This window comes from Lytechinus variegatus, chromosome 14 (assembly GCF_018143015.1).
Source record: "Lytechinus variegatus isolate NC3 chromosome 14, Lvar_3.0, whole genome shotgun sequence".
Taxonomy (NCBI): Eukaryota; Metazoa; Echinodermata; class Echinoidea; order Temnopleuroida; family Toxopneustidae; genus Lytechinus; species Lytechinus variegatus.
In genome coordinates, this window is record NC_054753.1 from 18,674,057 (window position 1) to 18,686,887 (window position 12,831).

The 12,831-nt window shown below is 37.1% G+C and overlaps 1 protein-coding gene across 1 annotated transcript in view; it reads right to left on the reverse strand.

Moving 5' to 3' along the window:
• Positions 1-11,178, reverse strand: part of LOC121427643 (procollagen-lysine,2-oxoglutarate 5-dioxygenase 1-like) — a 32,123-nt gene extending 20,945 nt beyond the window's left edge. The window contains exons 1-6 of the mRNA XM_041624148.1: positions 11,011-11,178; positions 7,530-7,630; positions 5,191-5,327; positions 4,672-4,786; positions 1,917-2,072; positions 528-591 (exon numbers count right to left, since the gene is read on the reverse strand). Of these exons, the coding sequence (XP_041480082.1) occupies positions 528-591; positions 1,917-2,072; positions 4,672-4,786; positions 5,191-5,327; positions 7,530-7,630; positions 11,011-11,173 (736 nt within the window). The 5' untranslated portion in view covers positions 11,174-11,178. The remainder of the gene's footprint in view (positions 1-527; positions 592-1,916; positions 2,073-4,671; positions 4,787-5,190; positions 5,328-7,529; positions 7,631-11,010) is intronic.
• Positions 11,179-12,831: the final 1,653 nt, after the last annotated feature.

Below are 12,831 nucleotides of genomic sequence, written 5' to 3' on the forward strand. Positions count from 1 at the left end.
TGAGACAAAAACTTAGTGAAAAAATGCTGGAGATGTCTGATATAAACCTTTCTTCAGATTCAGTTATATCCTCAGATCAAGCATTGCACAAAAAGGGTACAGGTTGTGCTTACTTAGTGTTGAAATTTCAGTTTGGGTGGCGAAATTGTTAGAAAATGCTTGAATGTATTCGTTTTATTTCAATTGACTACAAGGGCAAGGAGAATGTATGAGAAATGTTTCGCAGGGTAAGATTGATTTCGCCCTTTCTCCTTGTCACAGCGTGAAAACGAGTATTTCTGCGCAAACAGATTTCTGCGAGCTTTACAAAAATGGAAAAGTGCTCACTCAAGTGTAACATTCTGTCGACACTTTTACTTCCATTGGATAGATGAGACCCAAACCCAAGAATATAAGTGAAAAAATTACCCACATGTTGTATATTTTTTAATTCCCAGGTCTTTTTCAAAGTGTAAACATTTTTTTGATACGCACTGTATAGAAAGTGAACTGCAGCACAAACATAATATTGCTTTTGGAATACATACCTCTTGCCCCATTGATATTTTGAAAGATAACTGCTGGATTGTCTAGCTTTATATTCCAACTTTCCTGTAAAGAGAAGAATAAAACAGAGCACTATGTATTGGTATATTTGCATGACAAAAACACTGCCTATAATTTGCAATGATACTGCAGTGAATACTGTCTGTACGCCCACTACAATAGTGTAGCTACCCCCGTTGGCCTGGGGAGGCAACCGGCAGCGCAGCTGCGTGTATTTGATATTGGGTCTCCCAGATCCGGATTGGTGCTGGTCCCAACGTGTCCGGATAAGAGAGGTCGGACTGTATAATGAGATGAACTTATAATGAACCGAATTTTAGTTGAAAAAGTAAAAATGATAAGTAAAGTGGAAATTGGACCATCTGGGCATTAGACTAAATGAGAATTAGACTAGATCTGTATTAGACCAAGCGTAATGTTGATTAATTACAATTAAACCAAATTGATAGTAGACCAAATGAGTGTAGTCCATGTGGTATCAGACTATCTAAGAATTAGACCACCAAATTAGACTAACTGTGCATTTGACTCAATGAGAATTTGTCTAGGTCAGTATTAGACCAATTGCAATGAAGACTAAATGACAATTAGACCAAATGGGTTTAGTCCTTGAGGTATGAGACTACCTGAAAAGTAGACTAACTGCTTGTATTAGACTTTGCAAATATAGACCAACTGCTTGTTGACCCAGTGAACATAAACGAATGTGGTATTAGACATTTCAAGAAGGAACAAACGCTTGTTGACAGAGTGAACATAAATCAATGTGGTATAAGACTTTTCAAGAATAGATCAACTGTTTGCTGACCGAGTGAACATAAACCAATGTGGTATAAGACTTTTTAAGAAATTGTCGACAAAGTGAATATGAACCAATGTGGTATAAGACTTTCTAAGAATAGACCAACTGCTTGTTGACCAAGTGAATATAAACCAATTTGGTACAAGACTTTCCAAGAATAGACCATTTTCTTGTAGACTAAGTGAATATAAGCCAATGTAGTATAAGACTTCAAGAATAGACCAACTGCTTGTTGACCGAGTGAAAATAAACCAATGTGGTAAAAGACTTTTCAAGAACGGCCAACTGCTTTTTAACCCAGTGAACATAAATCAATATAGTAGAAGTCTTTTCAAGAATAGACCAACTGCTTGTTGACTAAGTTAACATAAACCAATGTGGTATAAGACTTTTCAAGAATGGACAAACTGCTTTTAAACCAAGTGAATATAAATCAATATGGTATAAGTCTTTTCAAGAATAGACCAACTGCTTGTTGACTGAGTGAACATAACTCAATGTGGTATAAGACTTTCCAAGAATAAACCAACTGTTTGCAGACCTAAGAAATATAAAGTGAATCGCTCACCCTGTAATCTAGGAAGAGATGTGTGAAGAAAAGCTGATCATCGTCCAAATCTTCCACAGGTTTGTAGGTGAGAGCTTTGTAGATGTAGGAGGCGTACCCCATGTAGATACCAGAGCAGAGATAGGGGTAGCCATTCTCAACTGGAGGATACTTGTCCTAAAAGAGGAATGCGAGAGAAGTGTGGATTTATTGAATTAGTTAAAGTAATAAAAACAAGTTTTCAGGATAAATAAAGGGAAGGCTAAAAGGAAGTATGAGAGTAGATAGGCTCATGAGATAGTTTTGCACAAAGCAGAGCAGCCAACCTGAACAAGAACATGTCTGTACCCTTAAAGGGGAAGTTCACCCTGACAAAAAGTTTATTGTAAAAATAGCAGAAAAAATAATAAAAAATATTGGTGAAGGTTTGAGAAAAATTCATCAAATAATCAAAAAGTTATTTGAATTTCAATTATTTGATTTGTGACGTCATATGCGAGCAGCATTCCTACACAGCAAATGGTAAAAAATCAATGAAATGTCATTTTCTCAGAAAATTGAAAATGGTTTTCACTGTAACTTTTGTATATCAATAGACAAATCATTTCACACCCGATCATGATAAGAAAACAAAATTAAGTCATCAGGAACCATACAAAATTTGAAATTCATGCATTTTATATTACATAACACATGGGGCAGCTGCTTGTTTATGACGTCACAAATCTAAAATTTTGAACTCTAATAACTTTTTTACTCTTTAACGGATTTTCCTCAAACCTTCACCAATATTTTTTACTATTTTTTCTGCTATTTTTACAACAAAGTTTTCTTCAGGGTGAACTTCCCCTTTAAAGCTGAACATCAGTATCTTGGTGATTAAATCAGTATTTTCAAAGAAATACTAGAGACAGCACGTAAATCTGAAACTTTAGAAATCAGTATTCTGCATGAAACCATCAGTATTCTTCTCAGTTTTAAGTACTAAATGCAGAAAATCTGCACTACTTGGCAGCTCTGGTGAAGTGGCAATTCATGTAATCATCATTGCAGGACAAAGGGAGAGCTGCAGCTTTGGATAAAGTTTTGATAACCCTTCACATAAAATCCATGTACGTTTCTCTTCTTGTGTTTTCAGCTTTTTGGTAATAGTATGCAGTGGGTAGAAACACGGCATTAAAAGAAGATTGTCTTCTGGGGCCCATTTCATAAAACTTGTTCGCAAGCTCAGTGAAAAAAGATACTAACATCCTTCAATCAGATTGGCTGAAAGAAAATTTGTTTAGGGATTGTACATTTGTTATTATAACAAGTCTTTGTGAAACATGATTCTGGTTTCATGGAGGATTTGACACCATTTGGATATAAATCACCAAGAGAAGAACAAGATTAATGATCAGCAGACATTATAAAATGCCAGTGAAAATTGCCTTGTGGTTACGTGAAAGTCATTATCTCACTTCCCCAGTCACGACAGTTGCCCAAGACAAAAACGGTTTGTTTGGCCAATGAATGAATTTCTCGCTGGTACACAGGATTTGCTTTCCCCAAAATGTCTCTAGGTGGTTTCTAACTGCCCCGATCATAACAATCCCCGTAAAATTACGAAAACTTTTTTAGGCTAAAAAAATACCCGTTAATTATTCCTGCATTCACACCGCCCACACATACCCTTTGGGATAAGTTCCTGAATGTGTATGTGTAGTATGGTCTAATAAGCAGGAAAGGCCGAGATTCAAAATCACTAGCTCAGCAGCCACCCACGGCACCCGCACCCAACTACAAGCTGGGCTAAAGGTTCCTGTAAATTGCTTTCACATTGCCAAAATACCTGCGACCTTGGAAAAATCCCCGCGAAACTTCTCGTAATTTTGCCAAGTACCTTCTATTTAGTGGGTATTTTCTTTCGGGAATATTACGCGTAATTTGCTTTCACATTGCCAACATTACCTAGTATTTACTGATCGGGGTAAATTTCCCGATCAGAAAATACCTGGAACTGACGAAATGATGGTCTGAAACCACTTTCTGTTACAGGTACAATGTACATGTCTTTCCAGTGCTTTACACAATAACCTCTTGCGTCAGCAAACAATGATCCATTCATTATAACCCATCAGAGGTTAAGTGCTGTATAAATGTTGCATATAATTGTATCAACTGTGTGTCCAGGGGCCTGTTGCAGAAGTTGTGCTTAAACAAAACTAAAAAATTCAAGCGCAAGCCCCTAATACATGCATTTAAATGGTTGGTTGGGTTGAAATCAAGGGTCAGTTGTGGAAAGAGTTGTGTTTACACGCAAGTCGAAAAATCATGTCCTAAATGTTTACTGTTGATTGGTTGAAAATCAAGTTGTGATTGATTTTTAGCGTTGCGATTGATTGCAACTCTTTCTGCGACTGGGCCCCAGGTTTCGTCTGATTTTTGGAGTTGCAATTAATCTCAACTCTTTCTGAAACAGGTGGGTGTTTCATAAAGCTGTTCACAAGTCAAGAGCGACTTTTTTTAAGAATGACTGGTGATCCTTTCTTGTGGGTAAATGGTATATTCATTGGTGATGGTTTAGCGGATAGGAAAGGTTCACAAGTCATTCTTAAAATTACTCTTATCTTACGAACAGCTTTATAAAACGGCCCCTAGGCCCCAAAAGGAATTAACCTTTACTTATGTAACAGCTGCTAAACTAGCACCACATGCACTTCAATGTGACAGTCATAGAGCTGGTATGAACTAATGCTTTGAGTATTAGAACAACAACGATCTTTTCCTAATTTACCGCAAGAGATTTGTCCGGCCAGATATAGGTCTCCGCGGAGAAGAGGAGATTCACTTGGAATGCCTTGAACTTCCTTAAAATCTCATCTGCATCAGCCAAGAAGATCACATCATAGCTAAAAGGAAATAATAAAAGGGGATACAAAACAAATTATAAATCAATGATTATAAGCGAGTCCATAACCGAAAGTAAGTCTGCAAATGATGTCAAACAAAAAACCTCACAGCTAAGTACATTGTAGCAATGATTTAATTTCTTTAAACATTAATTGTCACCATTTCATCATTGATCAGCATCTTACTCATTTAAATAAACTTCACTCTCATCTGTAAAATCATCAAATCTAAGTTTAAAATGATCATACAGATCAACAACAACAACAACACCGATAGGCCAGTGGGAACAGTATTTTCTACTTGAAAAAAAGACCCAACACCTGGTTGGAATGTTATTAGCAAATGAATGAGGGATAGTGCTGAAATAAATGATGGTGACGACTGAGTGGATAGTAATACTGACCTATCAGTGAACATGATGACGAGTTCTTCATCATCTTCATACTGTGCTAGAGCTTCTTTTAAGAGGTTGATCTTGAAGCCTCCACCAGGAAAGCGTTGTATGTCACCACCCTTCCATTCTTGGTTCATTCCTACCACCTAATTCGAAGAGATGGGTGGGGAGGAGGATAGGAGAGGTGGGGGTGAGTGGAAGGGGGAAGGTGGGGGAGAGGGCAAGGGGGAGTTGTTGGGGGTAGAGCAGAGGGCAGAGGAGATAAGAGGATGAGAGGAAATGGATGGGGAAAGACAAAGGGCGGGAGAGACAAGAGGGGATGAGGAGAGGGAGGGGGAGAGAGGAGCGTGGGGAGAGAAGCGGAAGGAGGGGGAGAGGGGAATGATGAGGAAGCAAAATATAAAAAAGCAGAGAGCAAGAATATTGGGGGGAAAAGGTAAGTCTTTAAAGAAAAGTATCTTTTCAAACTCAAACTGGACAGAAAAGTTTAAATACACATCAAACCTGTATCCATTTCTAAACATTTGAGTATAATTGGTAGTATTCACAGATCATGTGTTTTAAAAGTGAGTTGATGGATAACAAGTCTCTCCAAAACACTGATGTACATGTATCCAGATCAGGGCCCCCTCTTACATAGAGTTGCGATTATTAACCAATCAATCGTAACTCTATGGAAATCCATCAGTGTAGTAATTTTTTTCTCCAGGAAATTTGCAAAATGTCCTTTGTAAACAAAAAGAGAAGACAACCAAATTGTCAAGAAATCAAATAATTTATGGACATCTAGATTTTTTTTAACAAACATGCATTTTATATGTTGACTTTGCTGGCTTTCCATAGTTGCGATTGATCAGATCAATCGCAACTCTTTATAAGACAGGGCCCTGGGCTCCAAAACCTCTTCATTCACAGACTACAAAACTAACATTGAACATGAACTCTAGACAACTTCCTGTCTGCGGTTAATCAGCCTGTCATCTTTTGTCTGTCTTCCTTTAAAAAAAGACAGACAATAAAAACCATTCACCTGCCCAGTAACTTCCTGGTTAATCAAAGGGGGGGGGGGGGGGGTGTGGGGCTTTTCACAAAGCAATTGGTCAACAACAATAGTGGCATCTAACTGGCTGAGGAAGCAAATGTGGCAGAGAAAAGGGCCAGGACTATTTGTAAAATAATCCCCAAGTGATTATACTTTTCCTGATATGGACTGGAAAATTAAGTAAAATAAAGTATCCTGTCAGACAGAAAACGAAGTATAGATTTTTTTTTTATATCAGGGGTAAGGTTACATCCTAGTATACAAATATTGACATATTGACAATGTCAATTTGACATACTGACATTGACACTTCAATAAATAGAGTACATCCACAATAAATCAAATGAAACTTTGATGAAGACAGATGCATTTAGACAGATATTTTTATACATTTTCATGATTTGTGGTATCTTACTTCAATAAAGCAATGCAAATGCACACAATACAATTAATCTGTCTTTTAAGAAATATATTTGAAATTCTTATTTTCGGGGACCACTTTTTTCGCAAATCACTGCCTAATCCTGCAACATTGGATAAGCTTCAAATTGGCAATGAATTGGGATTTTACAGGGTTCTTTGGAACATTTTGAGGACAAATCGCCCCTAGCCCCCATGTATCCCCCCCCCTGGTACTGGTAAAGACCAAAGCTCCAGTCTCTTTTATCAGTTGTTTCCCTGATTCAATATTTGGCTCTTGTATCATAGTTCGACAGAATTATTGTCAATGTCTTGATGATGCAGCTGACTGAAAATGAATTTAAACAGACAAATTTTCAATTCAGATACATAAGGAGGATTCATTGTGATTAGATTCTGGTCACAATTTACATTACCGGTATAGTGAAATTAAAAGTTGAACGAGTGGATAAAAGAGGCTATTAATTTTGGCAAGCCATAGATTAATTTTACTTGACCAATCTGTAACTTCTAGAGAACAAAATAAAAGTAAAAGAAAACAAAAAAGAGCACAAGAAGATGCAATTTACATTTTCATTTTTTTTTAAATCTGGTTAGACTGAGGAAAATAATGCAGATAATCTCCTCCCCACACGATATACTCCCACACTTTCGTCTGTGATGAAGAGGGCTGTAAAATTATAACCCTGCACCCCACAACTGACAGTCAGTTAATTTACCAAAGACTTAAAAACTGGGACCTTCTGCATCGTCAGGGGCACAATGTATGAGAATGGAGAAGGGTAATGATATTGCTGTTATGCAGGGCCAGCTGGAAGAACAACTTATTATCATTATTATTGTTGTTGTTGTAGCTGTTATTATTATCATCTATACTTTCAATTACCTTCACATTAAGTCCAAATGCCTCAGCAGAATCCATGTACCTCCTGAACCCATCAGTTTCTTCAGTTGCTATGGTAACCACGAGAAGCTTTCCATATTTGCCTGAAAAAGAAGGCCATCAAAGTTATCACAGTGATCTACTTATATAAATTTAGAAATCATTTGATTTTCATCAGAGAAATGATCTCCAGTGAAACATGGGGGAAAAAATAATCATTGCAATAAATGCATATCTCGAGGAGCAGATTTCATTCCAAGATTTCAAAACAATTGGAATTTGTCAGATGAAATCAGATTGCAGTCAGGTTTTTTTCCCCAACAAAACATATGAAAGTAGCAGTAGTGGTGACAGTATCATAAATCTTGCCAATAAATACTGAGAAATGCACAACAAATCATAAATACAATCATAAATGGTAAGTAGGCTAGATGTATGGGCATGCTATAGCCTATATTCATTTAAATTCATCATTATATTCAGGGCTCCACACTAACCCATTTTTTCTACTGGTCCAACCTATTTATGTCGGACCAGTTGATACCCAGTTTTTCAAATTTTTACTGGTCCGAACCTAAAATCTACTGGTCCCAAAAAATAAAGAAAACGTTAAAAAAAGGCGCAAGTTTATTTTTCTAGCCTTTCGTTAATTCGTTCCCCCCTCAATAAAATGAAGAAATGAAGGACAAAAAGAAAGCAAGACAGAAACGAAGAAGTAACGAAAGACGGAAAGAAAAATAAAAGAAAAGAAGTAAGGAAGGAAGGAAGGAAGGAAGGAAGGAAGAAAAAAGAAAAGGTAAAGAAAGGATGGATGTGAAGGAAGGAAAAAAAAAGAAAGAACTAAAAAATGAAAGGAAGGAATAAAGAAGGAACAAAAATAAGAAAGAAAAGAAAAAAGGAATGAAGGAAAGAAATGAAGCAAGTAATACAGAAAGAATGAACAAATCCAGAAAGAAGTAAAGGAAAGAAAAAAGAAGCAATAACAAAGAAAGGGTAAAGGAGAGATGGAAAGAATGAAAAAAGGAAGAGAGGAAGGAAGGATTGAAAGTTCTAAGAAAGGAATTAAGGAAGAAATAATGGAAAGGTAAAATGATAGAAGGAAAGAAATAAATAAAGGAAGGAAGGGAAGAAAGGAAAGCAAGCAATATAAAAAAGGTAAAAGAATAGATGAAAGGAAGAAAAAAAGACTGAGAGACAAAAAAAAGTAAGGAATGAAAGAATAACGGAGAGAAAGGAAGCAAGCAGTCAAAAAAGAAAGGAAAGGTAAAAGGATAGATTTAACAAAGGGATAAAGGAAAGAACAAGACAGATAGAAGAAAGGAATGAATGAGAGGGCTGAAAGAAGAAATAAAAAAGAAAGGGTAAACAAATGATGGATGGAAGGAAGAAAGAAACAAAGAAAGTAACAAAGAATGAAGGAAAGAAAAGGGTAAAAAGAAGAAAGGAAAGAAAGGAAGAGAAGAGATGAATATAGGATGGATGGACTCAAGAATTAAAGAAAGAAAAATATCAAAAAAAGGAAGGAAGGAAGGGAGAAAAAAGAAATCTAGAAAAATATTTTTTCAAAGGATAGAAAGAATGAAAGAACGAATTAGATAACAAAAGGGAAAATAGAAAAGAAAGACAGTAAAAACAAAATGAAAGAAGAGAGGGAAGAAACAAAGAAAGATTGAAAGAAAGATAGGAAGAAAACAGAGGAAGAAAGCTAAAACTATCAAATAATTTATCAGTTTTTTTTTGGCTCAATTAAAATAGCTATGAAAGAAAGTCAGAAACCAAGTGTATCAACACACACATAAATGCATATGTGGGGCTAATATGTATTCAGACGATATCACCCAAAACCCGATCTGTTTGAACCAAACAGAAGTGAAAATTTCTCCTTTTACTGCTTACAAATGACAGTTACTCCAATTTTTAGGAAATATGGACATTACAAGAGCCTTTCATGAGTATGTACCGTGAATTTCGACAGTTCTGTGAGAGATTTCTTCCAGAGTTTAGCCAAGCTTCGTTCGCGCAGCCAGTAGAGAATTTACCTTGTGGATTGGGCGGCTGGCTACATGTATTTGTAGTACCCGCTAACACTTATGTGCAATTCATTCTGTGTGTATTCTGTGTGTGAATGACAGAATTTATCGGGGGGGGGGGGGGGAATGGTTTGCAGTGAATTTGACAATTTCTGGGAAAGTTATTGGCCCAACAATGGTTTTTATTACTGGACATGTCGGACCCTTAAAATCTTGCTATTTTTGGAAAAATTACTGGCCCGACAATGATATTTTCTACTGGTCAAGTCGGACCAGTAAATCTTCCTATTTCTGAAAATGTACTGGACCGACAGCGAATTTTACCGGTCTGGGACTGTCGGACCGCCGCTAGTGTCGAGCCCTGATATATTGGTCACTGGCGGATGGAGGGGGCACAGCCTTTTGAGAGCCATAATCAAAATTTGTAAGGTAAATATACCGCTTTTACCCAAGTGTGCCCCCCCCTTTGAAAGCGAGGACCCTTTTTTATTTGCTTTTTAAATTTTCTGTAGCCGAAATGACCTGCAATGTTAGGTGAAAAAATTTCTTCTTTTTTTATCAGAAAAATGTGCCCTCCTCTCCCTTTAGGAAAATCCTGGATCCGCTTCTGGCATTCATATCCAAAACTCATCAATGAAGTTGAAAAATAAGATGTACGGAACTGAGCTGAGATAGGTGCACTCATATTTATTTACACCTGAAATATAGAGATATTCATTTAAATCCATAAAATCAGACTCGATAAAAATTAAATTTCAGACATTTCATGTAACAGCTTTAAACTGCAGCTATTCTCATCGAAATTCCCAGGTCATGTGTAAAGTCATTGAGTGTGAAGAAATTGGGCACCATTTTTATTTTCAATCTGAAATTGTGAAAATTACTGGCCATGCGACATGCCAAGCCAAGCAATTTTTTTTTCAAAATCTAAATCATATATTTCTCTCAAGACTTAAGTTATCATGATAATTTCAGCCCATGAACTCATAAGATTATAAGGAACGTCTTTGACATCTCACCTTTTACTATTAGGTACACATACATAGCCCCCCCCCCCAAAAAAAAAAAAAAAAAAACCTTGCCAACTTGCTGCTCGCAGTTGCATCGAGCCGAGGGTATACGGCTAATAATATAAGCCTAAGGAATTACATCTCTCTTAAACAATGAAATCGTTTGAGACAAAACCGAGTCTCGAGTCACTTTTCAATTTAAATGAATGAATATTTGAGGCGCCAGCTAGCTGCAGCACTGTGCAAAAAGTGCGCACCGTGGTGGGCTACGTGCATTTCGGGGCGAATTCAATGGCCTACGCCAGCAGTTACGGCGCAAACGTCACATAGTTTACGCTGCGATCGAAAAAAAAGAAGCTTCTTTGCACTGACAAAATGCATCATGTTTCGAGGAATTTCAAATATATATGCAGTCAACAAATAACACTACATTCATACAATTACCTTCTCCCTCAGACTTTGAGAAAGCAATGGAGACAAAGGACAGTAAGGTAATGAAAATCACCACGGAAGTTAGTGCTACGTGGCAAGTCCCCGCCATCTTGACGAGCCAGCGTGAGATGATGTGGTTTCGAAACTGCGATCGTGTAGCTAGCGAATGCAGCATGCAAAAATGCTGCTGACATCGGTTTGTTGTTGTTTTTACACTTGACCAAGTTCCGGAAATGGTCGAGAGAGAGAGAGAGGGGAGGGGATTGGAGGGAGAGCGAGAGACGTTTGCTAAGTAAGAATGAATGCAAAATCTGACCAATTTAAATATTGATATTAAACCGTTAACAATGATTTCTTTCTTGAAAAGCGAGAGGGGGCGTCAAGTAACCCACTCTCAGCTCTCCCTCTCTCTTTCCCAACGTAATCTCTTCCTCACCATCAAAAATAACATAAATGTAGAAAGGTAAAAAACGGGAAAATATTTTTTACAAGACTATTACAGGGGCACGCCAATCGTAATTGGCCAAAAAAACGAAGTCAACGAACTTTCTGCCGTGACATCACAATGACATCTGCGCAGAGCATAGAGATGCATGGCGCAGAGTCAAAACTTTCATCCAATCGGGGCACGGTATCCAAGGGACTCTTGGAAACGCAACTGTTTGTTTACTTGTGCGTTATGATAAGCAATGCGAAAATGTTTTATTCTCACTGAATTACCTTTGATTGCACGTACGAGGGAGATATATTATACTTTCTGTTTCGACAAGAGGGTGAAGAGAATGTTCTTGAGGTAAATAACAAACACTGTCCCGTGGCTTTCAGTATTGATTTAGAAAAGGAAGATGTCATTTTTCAGTGTTAATTTAAAAGTGTGTCTATGTGTCCGACGTTATTCTATAATGTAGCATTGACAGCACTGGCGTAATGACCCCCCCCCCCAAAAAAAAAGGTTGAGATCGCCAGATATGGCGAATGAAAGTGATATAAAGTGCTGCGAGCGAGGAAGCATTTAAAAAAATCTTTTCAGTAGAACAAAATAAATATTTGTGAGAGAGGTTTTCTTCAAACCATGCCACAACTAACAATTGAAATCAAAATTGATATTGAAAATGTACATTCTGATCAACACGAAATATGCTCGTGCAACATTTGCTCTGATAGGAACATTTCATGAGCTGTTCGCATTTTTCAGAGTCATACCTTGGTCATGTTGGTCACATTTTGTTCTACGGCGGTCCAGTCAGACTGCAGGTCCCAAGAAAGTGGCTTCTTTCATCCAAGTGATATTCATGACTTGAGATATTTTGCATATTTAATGAACTTGATACGGACCAAAACACTTCTTTTCATTCGGTCATTGCTGCTCTAATAGTGCATCGAATTTCATGAATTTGGTATTATTGTAAAGAAAAAGAATCATTCTTTCAGGTCATGTGTTTGGATTTATTCAAAGATTTTGTAATATAGGTTAAAATTTTGATCTGAAATATGCTACAAAATAAATATTTTCACCTGACAAAAGCTGCTATTTTCACACTTTATTTTTGTTTGAGCCCAAATGATTTTTATATCAGGATAAAGCTGAATATGTATATATGCTTTGAAATGATAGGTTTCAAAATAAGAATTGGTTTAATCGGGTCAAGATCACACTTTTCATTTGCCAAGTACATAAAGCAGCTTGAAAACAAGAATACTGCACTCTGATTGGTCAAAGAGACCACACAATGGCAAATTCCAACGGTTCCAGTGCCTGGGTTCGTGGGAAGGTCACACTTCCCATGTGGTAATCTCCTCAAATACCCCGCGCCTGTTGTTCTGTGAACCTTA